We start from the raw sequence: 19,854 nt of genomic DNA, 5'->3' as shown, positions 1-19,854 counted from the left end.
AAGAATCCAGATACAGTACCATAGAGCTGATGACCAGGCACTTGCAACCTTGACTTATGGGAGCGTGCCTATCATGAGAGCCCATGATCCCACAGCCAACCTTGATGTACTGTGGAAGACGTCACTGCTGTTCAAGATACCAAGACCTGCATGGTCCGGGATGATGCAATTCTTACATCGTGGTGTCCAGCATTCAAAATCGTCTGTCCTGTTTCTCCCAATGATTGATTTGAGCTCGAGCGACACTACATGCATCTACTCCACTCTCAACTACATTGCGCAACATGCTAAACAACATGATGTACCTACCATCATCACCTTTGATCAGCCACTATGGTGGAAGGCATTGTCGATCATTCTCTCGGAGCCAGATGGAAGCCCCATGCGACGTATTGTGGTAAGGCTAGGTGCCTTTCATATGGAAATGAGCTTCCTTGGCAGCATAGGGCACCTCATGGGTGGTTCTGGGTTGAAGGAGCTGCTAGAACTCATATACGCACCAAATGCAGTGGATCACATCCTAACAGGAAAAGCAATTTCCAGGGCTGTACGGGCACACATCCTCCTGGATGCTGTCCTGAATGCACTCCTCCTGTCTGATCCTCTTGGAGGAACACAATACAGAACTGCAGAAGACTTGCCAGTTCGGGATGAAGATGCAATGAGTGGCTTGGCCGATGATGATGTGATTCATCCAGATGTGAGTAAAGCAAGGACCCTGTATGATGCGTTGATGAAAGGCACACGATCTTCCAACGATGTAGCAAGTGATCCAATCCTTGACAAGATCAGCAAAGTCTTTCAAACACAGACAGAATCATTGACCAAAGACCGAACAGCGAAACTGTGGTTACAGTATATGGATATGGTGAAGATCTTAAGAAAATTCATCAAAGCCGAGCGTATGGGAAACTGGTCCCTGCACCTCGAAGCTGTATCCGATATGTTACCATATGTAGCAGCCTCAGGTCATTCACTCTATGCTAAGTCTGCCAGGATTTACCTGCAAATAATGCACAGCTTAGAACAGGACTATCCAGATGTGCACCGTAAGTTTACTCAGGGCTTCCATGTCGCCCGAAGAAGTAGTAGAGCTTGGGCTGGAATTTCCTCAGACCTGATGATTGAGCAAGTACTCATGAGAAGTATGAAGGCCAGTGGGGGGTTAACAAGAGGAAGAGGAATGACAGAGCAACAACGGTTAACGTGGCTTTTGTCCATGCCGGCTTGTTCGGAGACGAACAGATCGATGCAAGAGCTCACTGGAGTGAAGTACAGCACAGGTGAACAGAACAAAGAGATGGGCAAAACCAGGCAGCATCGCGACATGCAAGATACAAGTACACTACAGGTCGCTCTAGTTGACAGAAATCCTTTCAAGTGTCATCCATCCCTCAGGAACATAATGACTGGTGTCAACGCTGGCAGTAAGGTTGATGTCGACAATGCCAAGCTCATTGGAGACAAGATCATGCACTCCATAACAAATCAGTCAGTTGTCCACTACACGTTCAAGCGCAAAGACCAAGCCACCACATTTCTGAAGGCCAGATCATCTGTGCGAGTTGGTAAAGACCAGGTACAGAAAGACCCAGAACTGCTATTCCAGCGTCTCATCATCATCTCAAAATCTGCTGAAGATAAGGAAGAGATGTTTCGCTTTGAGTTATGCCCTCATCCACCTGCGCTGTTTGATGAAAAGCTGATGCTACGTGAAGCCCAGAAGTCCGTACTCGGAGATGCTATCTGGTCTAAACTTGAACCAGGTACCATAGAGTCAATCAGCGAAATCCAGTATGTCTTGGATGGTGGAAGTCTGCTGCACCGTATACCATGGCCACGTGGTTCACCAACATATCGAGAGATCTGCATGCTCCACTGTGACTATGTTACAAGAAAGTACGGAAAGGCCATCGTAATATTTGATGGATATCTTGGTCAATCAACCAAGCACATGACCCACCAGAGGCGAGCAGCAGGTAGAGGTGGACCAGAAGTGACTTTCACTGATGACATGAAGTTGACCATGAAGAAAGACATCTCCCTGGGAAACCTCAACAACAAACAGAACTTCATCAACATGTTGAGCAGATACCTCCGGCTTTCTGGATGCCAGACCCATCATTCCCAGGAAGATGCTGACCTGCTAATCGTCCAGACCGCAGTCAGTTCGGCGAACATGAGGAACACAGCCCTATTATAGGAGAAGACACAGATCTGATCGTCCTACTCTGCTTCTACGCAAACCTAGAAGCACACGACTTGTTTATGTATAGTCAGGCAAAATCCACTACAAAACCAAACCACATCTGGAATGTGAAGTCCATGAAACGTCAGCTAGGTGCAGCTGTGTATGAAAGCATCCTATTCATACACGCAGTATTGGGATGTGACACGACGTCTCGACTGTACGGCCTTGGCAAAGGAGCGTCACTGAAGAAATTCATGATGAGCACACTCTTCCAAACTCAATCCCAACAGTTCTTGGCTGAGGATGCATCACCAGATGTGGTCGAGGCTGCAGGAGAGATAGCACTCGTGTGTCTCTACAAGGGTAAACCTGATGAAAGTTTGGATTCCCTCAGGTACAAGCGGTTTTGTGAACAGGTCGCAGTCAAGACTTCGAAGATACTCCCACAGACCTTACCGCCCACATCTGCTGCAGCGAGATATCACAGCAGACGGGTGTATCTGCAAATACAGCAGTGGAAAGGAAACAACAGCCTACAACCAGTGGATTGGGGCTGGAGAATGAGCGACGGCAATCTTGTTCCTGTTATGACCGACCTCCCTCCAGCACCTCAGGATTTGTTGAATGTTATCCGGTGCAACTGTTCGACCGATTGTGGTTCCGCACGGTGTACATGCCGCAAGAACAACTTGGAGTGTTCTCCTGCTTGTGGTCAGTGCCGTGGATCTGGCTGCACCAACTCCGTCCTGGACAGTTTCAGCGACGACGATGACGAGGAAAATGATGATTAGGTAGTGGACTGTTGTTATAGCCTGTTACATGCAGCTGAATTAGTTAATTGTGGACATTTTTTTTACTTTTAAGCGAATCCTTGACTTCCGACAGTATTTTATGAGTCAGTATTATTAGTTTCTCTATATGTGATTTTATTATGAGTTTGTGATTTTAATCAACAAAATGTGCCATAATTCTGAAACAGTCATGACAAGTGATTCATGTATTTGCATATCAGTGATCAGTATTTAGCTATTGGGAATTTTGTTTACGTGCTTATTTTTTTGTTCCGTACGGGCCGTACTGGGGCTGTAACATGCTGTAATTCCCGATATTAAAAGTATAATTATATACCATGTGCTCGGAATGTATCGCAAAATGTGAACAAATCGTACCGCAAAAGGATGAAAAGGGGGGTCCATGTACCAGTGATTTTGACAGACACCCCATATTTTTAGAGCTTTAGACTTTTGATATGTTATCTGGTATATATTACTGCATACAATTTCGCACTGATATGTAGTGTTGCAGTTTTTTCCTATCTGGCCCCATATTTGGGCTAAATGGCTTGGACTATAAGGGGGACAAGCTTCTTGAGGTGATTTTGACTCTTTCCTTGTGCCTTTTTGATCATTGTAAATGTGTTGCTTGATTGCCCTTTGTAAATACTTGTGTGCTGCAATTCTTGGGTAAACCGTTGTTTCCAACCTGTCCATTTCGTCTATTTCCTATTGACTTGATTAAGGTGTACTAGTGCTAGACCGCACGTTTTACCCCAACCAACTGGCTCCATGACTTCAGCAGATACGTATGCGGCAGCTCCGCTCGGCTGCACCTTATTAAATAGATACGACAAATACGTATAGAGGGTGCAAGCCCCCTTGATATTGCCAAGCCACAGGAAAGGTTACGCGTGTAGCAGCGAAGACCCTGCCAGGTTGTCAGGGTTACTTAGCAATTCATCTGCACCGTCATTCATGGTTACCTAGTAGGGTGGTGCTCAAAATAATTTTTTTTAAATATTCACTGGGACATGGCTTTATGTTGTTCCTTTTGTTCCAAAATGAAATGACACCAAATATGAAAGCAATCTGATTTTATTTAGGGGTGCCACATCAGCCTTCAAACTAAAGGTGTCTACAAAACTTTTCTATATATGGATCGAAAGCAAAACCAGAAGTTTGTTTTATGAAAATCCACCCTCCACTCACTTTCTTTGTATTCTAGCAAGCACAAGTTACAATAGCTGCACAAATAGCACTATATTGCTATGAAAACTCAAATTCAATGATAACAATCCAAATGTTCAGTTCATAAAATGAAGAGACACCATATCACATAATATTAATAAACCCAAATATAATGAGAAATGTAACTCCTATTTCTGGGCCTGTTTCACCACTGTTGCCTTCTTGGCATCGGGGTACATCTTCCTGTGAGCAGCAACAACTTGGAGCAGAGCTTGCTTTTGCTCTTCATCCTTTGTAAGGAGCTTATTGTAGTCTTGTATCAATGCGACACCCCTTTCTGCCCTGTCGTTCACCACGACTAAGCCACTGGCGGCTTTCTTTGCTTCCTGAAAGCTGGTTTCTTGCTCCCATGAACCAGGATCCTTATCCATCCAATCAGTTGGGGTCCCTAGGATGCTGAAGAAATGCTTGGTGTGTTTTGTTATGAGGCTAGCGATTGACAGGGCGGTTCCTCGTTTGATAGCTGGTCTCTTTGGAGAGGGGTTTTCACCGTCATTTTTCAATGCTTCAATCATATTGATCTTGCTTTCTTTGTCAATTCTGGTGTCAAAGAATGCAAATGCCACTAGTACTGGGCTCATGTACCACGTGTGGCGGCCAAGTGCCTTCAAGGCTGCCTGAGCCATCTTCTGATTGATTTGTTCAAACTTTTCCAACTTCTTGAAGAGGTTAATGTCATTCAGGGGAGCCTCAATAGCTTGTGGAGCCCGAAACCAAGCCTGTACATACACAAGGCAGACAAAAATGTTGAAGGCTCGGAGTTCTCTCGCCTCTCGAAGTGTCAAGTGGAACTCTGACCGAAACATGAACACCTGTAGTGAATATAGTGCTTTTGCCATCCATCTGGCTCTGTGCATTGCTCCTGGAGCCATGATCCGGATTCCACGAGGTGGGATTCCTCCCATGTAGATGACAGTCAGTTCTAGGAGTTCATGATAATCATCTCGTGGCTGCTGATCTTTCAAACACACAAGAACGTTTTTGCTTCCAACACAGTGTCTACAGATCCCATTGAAGCCTTCCTCTCTGAGAATTGATCGTGAAGAAACTTCCTGTCCTCGGGGTTGGTGATTATGGCCTCCGAATCTGCATGCCTAAGATCAAACGTCTTCTCCAAGGAGGCCTTGAAGGATGCTTCCTTTTTCTCTTGGGTCGCACCACCCCGCTTTGCACCTTTTTGGAGGCTCCTCCATTCTTCATATAGCCTCTCCAAACGATGGATGCAGTGCTGCTTCGTCGTTGTAGGTAGGTGAGCTTTTTCCCAGAACTTCACAACCTCTTCAATGGTGAGGGTTGCACTCTCCCGGGCAGTGCGATTCTCCTTCTTCAGGTGATGGAAAAACAGGACAAGAGATTGATGCACAGTCGGGAGCTTGGCACCTTTGATGGCATCTCCAGAAGTGAACCCAATGAGATACACATTATCCTGAGCCCGAGTTTGCAATGAAACACTGGTACTAGCACATGCCATATCTGCAAAATAAGCAAGAATGTGGGTAAAATCCTGTTAATTCTTACTACACAGGGTCACTCTCTACAAAAGAGCCACAGTCAATAAGTTAGGCCTACATATTACACACTAAAAAAGCGTACCCCTGACCCCGGGAACCTGTACAAAACATGCATGAAAATTGCCCAGATAGTGATCATAGGAAGTCTCAAAACTGTATGTATAATATATTGTATATATATAATGTATAATGTGTATTTATGTATATTTATTATTTAATGTATATTTACTATATATTTATTTTTAATATTATATTTAATGTATATATATATATAATTATGTATTTATTTTGTGTATATACAGCCCAAAAAATGGGAATTCCTATTTTTGCATGGGGGAAAATTCATCACTGATGTGGCACCCCTAAATATTATTGGATTCCATTCAAATTTGGTGTGGTTTCCTTTGACACCAAAAGGAACAAAAATAGACCATGTACCGGAGAAAATCTGCATTTTGCTTTTTTGAAGCCCACCCTATTACCTAGCAACCTGCCGGGCCACAGAGTTATCCGCAGCCGGTTGCCTCAGGATCGGGAGTTCGGGAGTAATCCGAGAAGTTCCCCTTGTGGTAAACCCAGAAACCCAGATCCACAACAATATATTGTTACGGTTAAGATTCTTACCCCAACGTTTGTGTTTAACGCCATTCTGCCCCGCACTCTCTTCCACTCCCACCCGCCCCCTTCGGTCTATTCTGTAATATTCCGAATGTGATCTGTCTGTGTAAATTTATATTAAGCTGTGCCAAGAATCCATGTGGCTCAAGCAACTGGAGGGGCGGCAAAAACCACGTGGCCTTAGTGGGAGATCGGCATCTCGGAGACAGTCTCTCTGAAGGTGGGAGTTTCCCCAACCCCCACGCAACCAATGAGCACACAATGGCGGTAAAATATGTCTTCCCGATCAGGTAGTATAAAAAGCCAGGCATGCTGTGCTGAAGTGTTCGTTGTCTTTGGTTGGATTATCTTTTGGGAGGGTTCCCAGAGTTGGTCTTTTGAAAGGGTTCCTCTGGCACTTTGTATCTGTTCGGGTTCATGGTTTCTGTCCAGAATGGTGCGGTTGTGGTGCACGACTGGAAGGACACGTGAGGCACACCAAGTCTGGACTCCCCTTGTACATGTGGGGAGCAGGTATTTTTTCTCTCTCTGTCTCTCTCTCTCTCTCTCTCTCATCTGTCGTGTCATCTCCTCCTGTCCACCTTGCATTGCCCCCGAGTGAAAGGAAGAAGTTTAATTATTAAGCCATCGACATACCATGGATACTGGGGTATTTTATTATTTATCCGATACAGTTCATTTACCATGTATGCAGTCATGGTTATTGTCTGACATCTCTTGTTATTAATAATGAATAAATTGTTATTAATGAGAACCTGGCTTGTGGCTACCAGGGAAAGGGAATCCCACGACCTATAGATAATCTGTATATAAATCCGTTAGATGGGTAAATTGGATTCGCACAGTAAGGTGCTATGAAATGTGTGCTGCCTGTCCCGTTTTGCTTGGCCATTTTTGATAGGCAAGTTTGCCATGGTCACGTGGTCTTAACTACGGACAAGCGCACAAATTACAGGAGGAAGTGGGACCTCACGCCCCTAATATACTCAACCGCCACACTTTTGCGATAAACAAAACCTACTGGCACGTCTTCAAAAAAAAAAAATCAAGAAATCTAGTCCATTAAAAATACTCTCAAGTTCTTCCCAAAAATAGTTGTTTTTCTCCTCTTTAGTCAAGTTGACTTGGAGTGCAAATGCTGAAATAACAGTCATGGCGTTTATTCCCATAATACGTTTAAGCCTCAATCCTTGCACGATATATTTTTACTTCCAGTTCCAAGACATTCTCCATAAACTTCTTTAACTAGCACAACTACACCCACTTTTGTCTCCGCTACTCCAGACATTTAAAAAAATTAATAAATAAATAAATCCTTTATTTCTCCTTTCCTGAACTTACCATTCCTTGTCCATTCAATCTTGCTTCTTGAACACAACACATATCTAACTTCCTTATACTTAATTTCTACCAGCTCTCTTGATCTACCTGTAAATGTTCCAACTCTCACAACTATCTCTTCCTTTAAGTACGTCTTAGGCTCCCAACCATTTATTCCCACGACCCAAAATTTTAAATCGCATTCGCCACGCAACCCAAATGGTAATGGTACCTAACATTAAAATTGTTGGAGAAAACACTTTTGAAGTGAAAAAACCCCTCAAAAAACGGGATTTGTGAGAAGTTGGCAAGATGCCAACTCGATACTCTGAGCTTTGGCAGACGGTTGGAAATCGTAAGGTTTACCAAGATAATGGAGTTTCTTTTCTACAGACTGTTCACCATTCTTTGACATAGGCCGATGAATTCACTCACGTATTAGTAATAGTCCGGCAGCTAAGCTAAATATAGCATAACAATTGTGCATTTTGTGAGGAAAGCACCAAATTTGGCACACTAGTAGACTATCATATTATGAAAAGATCTGGATATTGGGCCATCTCAGATTCAGATTTGATTTTTGCAAGATTTGCAGATTTTGCAGATTTGCAAGCTGAGATTGCAACGCCAGGGACGGCCGACTCCTTCCTGCGAGCTGCCCTCGTCACCCGCACAAGAAGAGCTCATCAAATCACTGCAGCGGCACTACACATCCTGCAACACCGTGCGTATGAATGCCACTATGACATATGCTGATGATGCAGAAGACCTGCCTGAGTTCGAAGACTGGTGTCACCAGAGAGGAGAAGACATTCCCAACTTTCAGTACTGGGCAACTGTGCTGGAACTAGAGATGTTGGTACTAGTCTACGTGCGTTCTCTGCGGCAGGCTTCATTCACGATGTACCTTGATGCCCTGACGGAACTGGTCCCATGGTTCCATGCCTTATACCACACACACTATGCCAGGTGGGTCCATGTTCACCTGAGGGCATGGTTGCACTCCCAATGAAGCACCCAGATGTAGCCAGAGAATTCAGGGCTGGCAACTTCACTGTACAGAAGACGAAGAAGGTGTTCTCTTCGACCCCAATCGAATCGAAATCTTGCAAAAATCAAATCTCTGAATCTGAGATGGCCCAATATCCAGATCTTTTCATAATATGATAGTCTACTAGTGTGCCAAATTTGGTGCTTTCCTCACAAAATGCACAATTGTTATGCTAAGTTGCCCCACCATAACTACTAAGGGCTGGACAATGCCCACAATTTCTAGATGACATCATGAGTATTGGAGCTGAGGATTGCCAGATGCCCTCCCTGATGCCAACAGCTTTTCTTTCAGGACTCGGCATGTTTACCCTCAGCATTTGGTTAAACCATAGGGGCAATACCACTGGTGCTCACCCGGTAGAATAAACAGTATACTACACTGACTAAGGGTATTTTAAACCAATTTTAATGGTTGCTAGAAGACAGGGCAGCATGTAGATTCATACTAACATAATCATAAAACTTCAAACAAAAAAAATACCAATTTTGGGGGGAACCCCCCCTCTTTCCAACCCCGTGCACCTGCTCAGACCACAATTTTTCCAAAGCCTTGAACAAACATTGGTACATCTCGGATGATGAAGATTGTGGTGAAGTTTCATCAAAATCGTGTGTAGGTTCTGAGAAAAAAGCAAATACCTATTTTGGGGGGCAAGCCCCCCATAGACCACCTTAGTCCCCAATTTTTTTAATGGCAGGAACAAACTTTAGTACAGCATGGGTGATTAAGGCTGTGTTCAAGTTTCATCAGAATTACATGTGTAGTTTCTGAGAAGAAAGCAAATACCTATTTTGGGGGGCAATCATCCCCATAGATCCCAAACGGGCAGATTTTTTAAATGCCATGAACAAACTTTGGTATATCACGGGTGATGAAGGTTGTGGTGTAGTTTCATCGAAAATGTGTGTGTAGTTTCAGAGAAGAAAGCAAATTCCTATTTTACAAATTCCGAAGCAAATTCCTACGTGTGCGTAGAACTTCGTTCCAGGTGAGCTAAAAACAACAACCATAAACCACAAATCAGAGCATGACACAAACAAATAGCTATAAGAAGAAAAGAAAATAACAATAGTGTGCGATAATTGTTTGATTGTTTGTTAAAGTATCGACTCACCGTTCACAGAAGAGACAACGTGGTTTCTCCAAATCTTCTTTCTCTTCCCATTCCTCCCATCCCTCAGAATCATCATCATCATCCATGGTTTCACAACACACTGCTTCTGTATTCATTTCCATGACAGGATAATCTAGTAACAAAGCAGACGATGGTTGATGTACCATACACGTTATTCTATTTTCAAACATAGAGATTGATGGGGGAATCTAAGCAAACAAGAGTGAAAACAAAACAAGTACAGATACATTCAAAGGACACCACCTCCATGCCAAATAAATAAATAACATCCTCTAGCGCGGCATTGCCGGGGCGCCTCAGGTGCCCGGCAATACCGCCATGCAGCGCATGGAGACTGCATTGGGAGGGAGAGGTGCACAATAATTGATTAATTGCATAATTAGAATCAATAGATAACGATCATAAAATCTTTTCTTAATAGGCCATGGGCTACCTAGACCCCTGGTGCACCCCCCCCCCCCCCCCCACCAACCTACCACCCAAGGTTTTTTTTAAGCCTTGGGGGGGGGGGGGGGTGTCCTGAACACGAAATTGAATGTTAACAGTGAAAATATAGGGACGAACTTTCCTGCGTCAAACACCATGGTGACTATCCGTTAACACCTGTTAACCTTCACACAACTCCGTGTGCCTTCTCCATGTCGGCTTGCCTCTTCCGCTGTTCATCGTCAGTGCTACGAGCTTGGATCAGCGGATCCAAGCTCGTAGGCATGCTTCACAGCTGTATCCGTGTCGATAGTGGAGCAGTACCACGCGTCACAAAGGCATCAATCCATTTTGTGTGCGCGTCCGTAATTATTAGAATCATGCTGCCGTTAATAGGCCCGGCATAATCGAGATGCAGGCGATGCCACGGTTCGCTGGGCCATTCCCAGGGATGCAGTGGCGCTCCTGTATTCTGGATTAAGGTATTGCGAATCCTGCAGGGATGATATGTAAATGTTGCGTAAATCCGTTAGTTTCAGAATTTGTTTCTTTTCGAGGACATCTGTGTCCAGTATGCTACAGACAGCCTTGAATGCTTCTCCGTGTGCCTTCTCCATGTCGGCTTGCCTCTTCCGCTGTTCATCGTCAGTGCTTCTCCACTTTTGCGGCTTCTGTACATATTTGGCCCGACAGGACTTGTGATATTTGGCCTCGCATGCGAACAGGTCATGCCCTCTGATCCGACGTAGCAAGCTCTCATCACTTCGCTCCTCAGCTGACGCGACAACATTTTTCCCTCCGTCAAATTCAAACATTGACAAACCTTCTGATGTCCACGATCCATTTGATTTGATCTTCTTCCTCCCTTCAGACTTACAAAATAAACAGTCGGGGTTGAAGAGGACGCGATCACCTTCGGACGACCGACTTGTTCTGGGGGCAGTACCTGTTTCAAGTGGGTCAGATGGTTCAGATGGTTGCAAGCGATCCAGATTCATAGTGAAGTGTTGGTAACATTGTCGGTGATAACCATGATGGTCTGACAGGGTACTGGGTATTAGATCACATGATCCTTTCATCCTGTGTGTAGAATCCACTGGTTGGGAAAGCCGTCTTTGTCTGATGTCCTGCAACTTCGACAATTTGTTCTCGGCGGTACTGGTGCTCGAAAGAAGCTGAAGTGGTCCATACTTTAATCCTGGAACATGGACAATGCATTCGGGTATATGTTTCTGTGTCTGTGTTTCTTCATTACTTGTAGAACCACTATCGTGTCGTGTTTTTTTCTGGGGAGGTGGACCAGTCTCCATCGGCGTGGAGGGGTCAGTAGGATCAGACATGATCAGGCTGCGTCATTTGGTGCATTCACACTGGACCTGAAAAGACACGTTTAAAGTCATATTTAGAAACAGAAGACAATCAAATATATGTGTAATATTTAGTATTTATGTGTAAAACCAAGGTAAGAGAATCAGGAGACGTATATATTCACTTGGTTGAATGGTACACTGGAAATTGAAACTTAACTACAATTGTTGTGAACTTTCATAGCCATGTCACACGACATGTATTAGTAAAAACTTAACTAACCTGTGACGAAGTCCTTTCAGAATTGCCTGGGTAGAACTTAACTATATTTTCACATGTACAACAGGAGATATAACTGAAAACAAAAACTGTATGGTGAATAATCGTAAAGAGTGTTGGAGAAAACATGAATTCCATGAATCGCGTTGGCGGCCTTAAATTCCATATGTTGTATTGGGGGCTCGGCTTTGCTGATTAAATTCCATAAATCTTGTACTGTGGATTACATTCCCTAAATTTCGTCCGGTAAAGAATTCCCTAACATTCCCAGAATTCCCAAATTTGGAAATTTTTCCAACATTACAAAATTTTTTAAAAATTGGAAAAATTTTGTGTGAAGGTTAACAGGTGTTAACGGATAGTCACCATGGTGTTTGACGCAGGAAAGTTCGTCCCTATATTTTCAATGTTAACATTCAATTTCGTGTTCAGGACACCCCAAGGCTTAAAAAAAACCTTGGGTGGTAGGTTGGTGGGGGGGGGGGGGGGTGCACCAGGGGTCTAGGTAGCCCATAGCCTATAATCAATTGGTAATAGGATACCTAAACCACCTGTGCTTCATCCGAAGCTGTAACTTTTTGAAAATTGATTAAATAAGTCATTAATCGAAAACATTTAATAATTGATAAATCAATTAATACTTAATTGATTAATCAACAAATCAAAAATAACCTTTATAGCCACATCATTTGGTCACTGTCCTGTCCAAATATCAGCTTCCCAGCTCAAAAGGTGCCTGAGATATTGTCCAGTTGAGAAAGAAAATAAATAAATGATTAATAATGAAAATAAATAAATAATAATTATAAAATAATAAATTAATTAAACAATTGGCTGAAAGAATACCGAAACCACGACCGTTTCATCCGAATCTGTAACTTAAAAAAATTAATTGTCATTAATCGAATAATTAAATAATTAATCGATTAATTGATAAATCAATAAATCAAAAATAGCCTTTATAGCCAAATCACTTGGTCCTTGTCTTGGTTGGCCACTTGCTTCACTTGGTTGGCCTCAATCAGCCAACGATTGATGTCATGTCCAAATATCACCATCCTAACTCAAAAGGTGCCTGAGATAATGCCCAGATGAGAAAGGAAATAAATAATTACTTAATTAATCGATAATAATTAAACAACTAATCAATTATTGATTGATTAATCAAAAAACAAAAAATAACATTTTTGCCAAAGTACTTCCTCACTATTGTGCCCAAATTTCAGCTTCCTCGCTCAAATGATGGCTAGGATATCGCCCGGACAAACAAACAAACAAGAAAAAAACAAAAACCCAGAGTGAAAACTGAGTACTCCCTTCCAGCGTGCGTCATTGCCGAGCCCCCTATGGTGCCTGGCAATGACGTTATGCAGCGCCTGGAGATGGCATAGGAAAGGAGCGGTGTACAACGAGAACGGCACTCAGTAGAGAGCATACCTCCATCTGGTTGGCCATATCACTCAATGGTGAAGAATCACTTTAAAAATATATACCAGCTGGATCCGGATCTTCACCAAAATTGAATCGATTCTTCCTTGTCACACACACAACCTGTCCAACAAGTTTCGTCCAAATCAATCCATAACTTTTTTAGATATCCTGCTATGTATCGTTTTTGGCCCCATCTCCCAATGGTGAAGAATCGCTTTAAAATTTCTAGTAGCCGGATCCGCATCCGGATCTTCACCAAAATCTAATCATTTCGTCCTTGTGACATACTAGTGGTGGGGGGGGGGGGGGGGGGCGTATGTACTCAATTTCAAATTCGTGTGCAGTTCATGTTAATTTTGGGCAACCACTATAAATGTATTCTACTGGGTCCGACTAATCGGAAAAATGATGTCGTCATTTTTTTATGGACCTTTGTGACCTTGACTCAAGGTCAAAGTTCAAACGTCATTACAGTGACCATACTACATCCAAAGTATATCGACCTTGGTACCAAAATGTGGTAAATTTCACAAGGAACATTGGTTATAACATTTGTTTCGTCATTTGACCTTTAGTTTTTTTGCAATATGCAAATGAGCTAATTAGAGACAAAAATATGCATAATTAGCATACCCTATTAAACATATCTCCCGGTTATACATACTAGGGCATGCCCGTACTATATATATATCTAAAATTATATCCCCCCCTCTATTTACATGAAATGGTTTGGTCCAAAGCGAACGGCTTGCGAGTACGGTGACAATCCCCCCCCTCTATTTACATGCAATGGTTTGGTCCAAAGCGAACGGCTTCCGGAGTTTGGTAAAGAAATCGCCATCGCGTGCACAAACGCGCAGGAAAGCGAATGAATCGCAAATTCGGTTTTATTAGTTTTAAAACATAGTTTAACGCCAACATAGTTTGCAAACGTGAAATAAATGAATACGCTCTCAAATGTGCCATCCGAGGCAGAGTGTGTCCTCCACGTTCGGCACACGCGATCGTTCGCTGCTCTCTGATTGGTTGAATCGTTTTTTGGACATAGCTCGGTAAGTAATTGTCCGATTAATATGAAACCTTGAAAAGGCACATCCTCGGGTCCCCAGCAATATACCTGGCAAGTTAAAAGTATATCGGACCCGTGGTTGTCGAGAAACAGCGGTCACAGACAAACGTACAGACGTACAGACGTACAGAGATTACTGGAATTATAGATAGATAATGGCTCGTACATCCCGTCTCCAGAAAATGTTAATTGTTAGTAATTAATCACAAATGTATCCTGGGTCCTATTAGCTGACTTAAAAAAAAAAAAAAAAACACCGTTTAGAGGCCATTTTTCCCCGCAAAGCGGGGGTTGGCCTTTTTCGGGGACCGTGGTTGTTGTTGTTTTTTGGTCCCCTTTTTGAAGCAATGTTTTACGGCCGGATGCCCTTCCTGCCGCCAACCCTGTTTGTCGCCTTTTTACGACACACAGGAAATTACCAGTGAACTAGTACTCAATTTGCCGACCTCGGAAGGATGACAGGCTGAGTCAACCCCCCTGGCGTTAATTCAGCGATCGACTGGGATTCGAACCCAGGATCCTTGGATCCTAAGCCAGCACCCTAACCGCTACACCAACACCAGGCTCTATTAGCTGACTGATGTTGTCAATATTCTTGTGACTCTTGTGACCTTGAACTAAGGTCAAAGTTCAAAGCGCATATTTTGGCCACAATTCTGCATTACCATGATTGTGTTCCTATTAGTTATGCGGATATGTGGCCAAATATAGGAGGATTGTGGCTTTGGTGGTAAAAGCACCAAAATTGGCACATTTGAAGGTTATTATATACTAAACGATTTTGAGACGTGAAGAGACCATCTCGAAGAATGAGGGGGCATACAACACCATCATTTTCATATTGGCTGGCTGCTTCGTTGGCCATATCCATGGATATATCCATAACCCTGTCATATGATATTGATAGTCCGAGATGGAACAAGGAATCAACAAGTTCACGTTTTCGTGTGTGTGCATGAATCATCATACCGAGGTATATTGGCAGTGGCGTCTCTCTGTTCTTATTGTGATGAGTACCAGTGGAACCTCGGCGTCTTTTCACGTAGCTGTTGTACTGCAGCAATTGTGCCATACTGAGCGTTGCTTGTCTCACCTTCTCAGTTTCTTTATTCATAATGTTTGGGCCGTCCATTATCATGCTAACTAGTGCCACCAGTGACTTGGGAACAGCCTGTTCTTGGCAGCCTTTGCTGAAGGACCCATCAAATGTTGCTTGCATTTCCAACATATCTCGACGAATGAGTTGTGCTGCCTTAGCTAAACATATAGCTTCGTCGTCGCAGTTATCCACACTCGAATTCATCAGTGCAAATCCGACATCATCATCAAAACCGAGTAGAACGTTTCGGCCTTGCTTGTAGGCCCGGATTCCAGGGACATTAGCAAGTATTCGATCTTTTAAGTCTGAAGAGTGGATACGGCCAGTTACCTCAACCCCCAGGTGTCTCAGTCGATCAGTGTACAACCTGAGAAGATCTGACAACTTGAACATTGGGGCAACCGATTGCTCTACCATCTTTGTGTCTTCTATGTAGCCTAAGAGTTCCGCCAATGCTATGCCATGAGATACTCCATCTGTGTTCCTTTGTCGAACTACGGCTGTTTTCCTACTGGCTGCGTTGTACAATTTCACAAGGCATGGTGCATGATATTTGGCATCCTGTGCCACCAGGTCGCCGGAGCTAAGTTTTGCAATGAGTTCTTGATCTTGAAGCTTCAGGGCGCATTGCTTAACTCGATAGGTCAGTTTGGGCATCATGGCATCATGCAGAGAGGCACGTTCCGTTGCAACTTCATCACAGAAGAAACATACATCACCTTGAGAAGGTAGGTCTTTTCGTGAAAACTGTCGCCGCGTGTAAGGGCAATCTTGGGTGTCACTTTCACATGGAGGTATTGCAGCTCTCTGAAGTCGTGCTAGACGACTTGAAGAACACTTCAAATGGCAAGATGAGTGCCACTGAGTGCTATGTTTGGCAAGTGTCTGAGGGATACCATCGCCATCATCTAATTGTGCGATGTCCACACCAACTGGCTGTTCACCTAATTCTCGAAACGTTGTTAAATTGTCACCCACACGGTCATACCCAGCCCCAACATCTGTCCTCTTCGATTTTGCTGGGCACTGGAGAGGCTCTGAAGAATGTTCTTGGCAAAGGGCACAACGACTCCAATCGATGGGAGGATAGCCAACTGCCGATGTAGATGGTTGCAGACTGGCATCTTGTACGATCTTACATCGCTTCTTCACCGGCATGGTGAATTCTACTTCTGATCAGTCACCTGAAATAAGAGAAGTATTATATTAATATATATTATATTATATATATATATATATATATATGTTATATATATTATATATATATTATTAATATATATTATATATATATATATTATAATATATAATGTATATTCTATCTGAAAGCATGTACAACAAGTCGTACAACATGATAAATTATCATATTTATGCATCGGCCACGACATATTTATCATGAATATCAGCTTAATCGGGATTTTAATGCCTTTTAGCGACAAATGAGTGGTGCCATTGGCTTCCTTATGTGTGAAAACATATAAAACGATATGTTATTCATGTCTATGTGATATATATTCAGAAAGATATGACGTAAAATAGATTTTCACGATTCAGATGGCGGCCATCTTGGATTTTCCCACTTTATGGGTGTAAAAGGAAATAATGTGCTTGGCCCTATATCTGAAATCATTTAGTATGTCATGATCATCAACTGTGCCAATTTTGGTGCTTTTACCACAAAAGCCACAATCATATCACATAACTGCCTTACTATATGTGCATCTAATGGTTATTGTTGACACACATTGTAAAAAAAATTGCACTGAGTAAACTGGAAACATGTTTTTGCTTTTAGATTAGCTTTTTATATTATTCACAACAAAGGATCTTCATAATCTTCTTCTTCATCAATCCCAAAAGCATGTCCGTGGTCATTGTTAGTACAGTTGTCATCATCTGCACCACACACGCACACACACACATCTCTGTGCAGTTCATATTCTGTGATCTGCAAGAGCAGTGAGAGCTGCAGAAATTCTAGAAGTTTCTTACTTCTGGTGGCCTGATGCACTGCAATACCCACAGCAAGCTGTTGCGGCCATTCTAAACGATGACGAAATGGCGTATCACCATGTTTCGGTTTGTACTCCACTTGGCGTTTTGACTTGAAGGAGTACATGATGTTTTGACTGATGACTAGGACATTTCGGTGAACACTGGCTGAACGAATTGCTGTCTGAATGTTCGTGGCCGGCCCTTGCAGTAGCCGATGGATGAAGGAATACAAGGCTTTGGGCACATGCTTTTCTGCATCCTCAATTGTCAACTCTCCATCAAATTCCCATGGTTTCTTGACCTCATCAGCCATAGCTTCTCTGAGAATTGAAGCACTATCAAACAGTTAGTGTATTTTACTATCAGCATTCTTTGCCATTGCATCTTCTACTGCGGCATCACGCACTGCTGTGGTAAAAACCAGCTCTGACTGCCTGCGGGATTTTGGTCTCTTAAAGTGAACATTGTCTATATGGGAGGCAATTTTCTGCTTCACATCATGTTTTTGTGGTCATATGTGCACACCATTTGTTTCAAGAATACTGCAGTACGTGCTGTGCAGTTCCGACATGTTGAGCTTCGTACCATCTGTGAGAAGGCTTTTGACCAGGCTAAGAAACTCAATATCTGATGCAATTACACCAACATTTGTGTCTTCTGCTGGAGGTTGCCTGCCCTGGCTGTCTCGTTTTGGAGCTCGCTGAACATGCTTCACCCAACATGCCAGGTGATACTTCACGTCAATTGCACGAGCATCGTCCGCATTGATAGCAGCACTTAGTTGCACTTTCCATGTGTCATTTTCCTTGTTGTCACTTGTCACTTGTCAAAGTTGTCACTTTCCAAACTGTTCAACTCTGTTCAACAGCTTTCCGTATTTGCTCCCCTGCATTGAATGTGGAAACCTCATGTAAATATTGACTGTTATCTTCTTGACAAAAGAAGCACAACTCTTAATTATATGTTGGGGTTGCAGACCGAGTGAAACGTTGAGTGTCCACTTGGTTAGAAGCAGCTGCTGCTTGTTCATTTGGATTACTTGCACTGGAGCAGATAGGGTGACCACGTTTTTTCTGAAGTTGCAGACTTTCTTGCTGTTGACATGCCTTCTCATAACGCTTTCTAGCGCGTTCAAGGTGACCAGAGTGACAGGTCTTACCGTAGCATTTGCGGTGCCATTGTGCTTTGTTGGCTTCCAAGTCTGTTTCTGGAACATTTTCCAGTCTGCGGCTAATCTCAGGGAATTCTTCATCTCCATACTGCCCACGTTTGTGAACAAAACTCAAAAACTTTGAATGTGATTCAGATTCTGGCTCTGTTACAAGTCCATCACTGTCCGGCTTTTGACATACTATGCAGAGTTTGAAATTGGTCTCCTGCCTTGGTCGTTTGGCGTTGAAAGGACTGTCTGGTCTCTGAAATTCCATCTTCAAGATGATGAGCAGATGATTCATGTTTCTGTAACAGACAAATATTAGAAACCATGATTGGGGCAAGGGCAAATCAATGTGTTACTCACATAACTGAGACTAGTCAAAATAATTATTAAATGTGTATGAATGATAAAACGTTTTGTTAATGAGGCAAAAGATGAAATAGCGGAGTTAATTGGGACATACTATCCGTCGCTAAATGAAATATTCTTTTCAAATTGATGAATTAAAATATCATTTACATAGTACGTACCATCCAAGTTATCATTTGAAAGTATTAAATAATTTGCCTTACCAATGGGCACTAATAAAAATCAAGGTATGAATGAGGTTGAGTGTAGACCTACATGTAGATACTACAGGTCATTGTATCTTACAAAAGCATTAATTCTTTATCTTAACAGGATTGGAGTCCTTCCCTGAAAAGAGGAAACAGAATATATGTGTGACGCAAACAAGCAAAGTGATTTGGACATCTGCCAGAATCAATTTTGTGTTTTTAAGCAACAAATTAAATGTTAAAAATACCAACAATGGCTAAAAACCCAACCAACATGAGCAAATGAGCATGATGAATGAACAGTATGAAGAAAAGCATTGGGAACTTGAATCCAAAAATCAATATTCCAGACATCCGACTTATTTTGCTTGATCGAATCACATGGTTAAAATGACATTTGACATTTCACCTTGGGTCAAGGTAAGTAAAGTCAAGTACATGTCAAAGGTCAGTTAATATCAAGAACATGTCAACGGAAAACAATAAGCAACATATTTTTCCACTTTAGGATCCAGCAGAACACATTTGAGATGGTAACTAATGATTGGCATTCAGTAATAATGTGAAGTGATGGGATTTACGTGTATGGTGAAGACTATATGTTAATTATGCATATATTTTTCTCCAATTAGATCATTTGCTTATTAATTTGCATATTGCAAACATCTGAGAGGGCAAATACAT

General features: G+C 42.5%; 1 protein-coding gene across 6 annotated transcripts in view; it reads right to left on the bottom strand.

The window, feature by feature from the left end:
* Positions 1-19,854, bottom strand: part of LOC137431180 (protein arginine N-methyltransferase 3) — a 241,875-nt gene that overhangs the window by 203,191 nt on the left and 18,830 nt on the right. For 4 of the 6 annotated variants that reach the window (XM_078781619.1, XM_078781617.1, XM_078781620.1 and 1 more), the window contains 2 exons: positions 15,336-16,649; positions 9,833-9,965 (listed from right to left, as the gene is read on the bottom strand). In XM_078781619.1, the coding sequence (XP_078637745.1) occupies positions 9,833-9,965; positions 15,336-16,623 (1,421 nt within the window). In that variant the 5' untranslated portion in view covers positions 16,624-16,649. The remainder of the gene's footprint in view (positions 1-9,832; positions 9,966-15,335; positions 16,650-19,854) is intronic. The other 2 variants (XM_078781621.1, XM_078781622.1) reach the window with 1 other exon arrangement.

This window comes from Myxine glutinosa, chromosome 7, assembly GCF_964187855.1.
Source record: "Myxine glutinosa chromosome 7, kmMyxGlut1.1, whole genome shotgun sequence".
Classification (NCBI taxonomy): domain Eukaryota; kingdom Metazoa; phylum Chordata; class Myxini; order Myxiniformes; family Myxinidae; genus Myxine; species Myxine glutinosa.
This window is presented reverse-complemented; position numbering and strand designations above follow the sequence as displayed.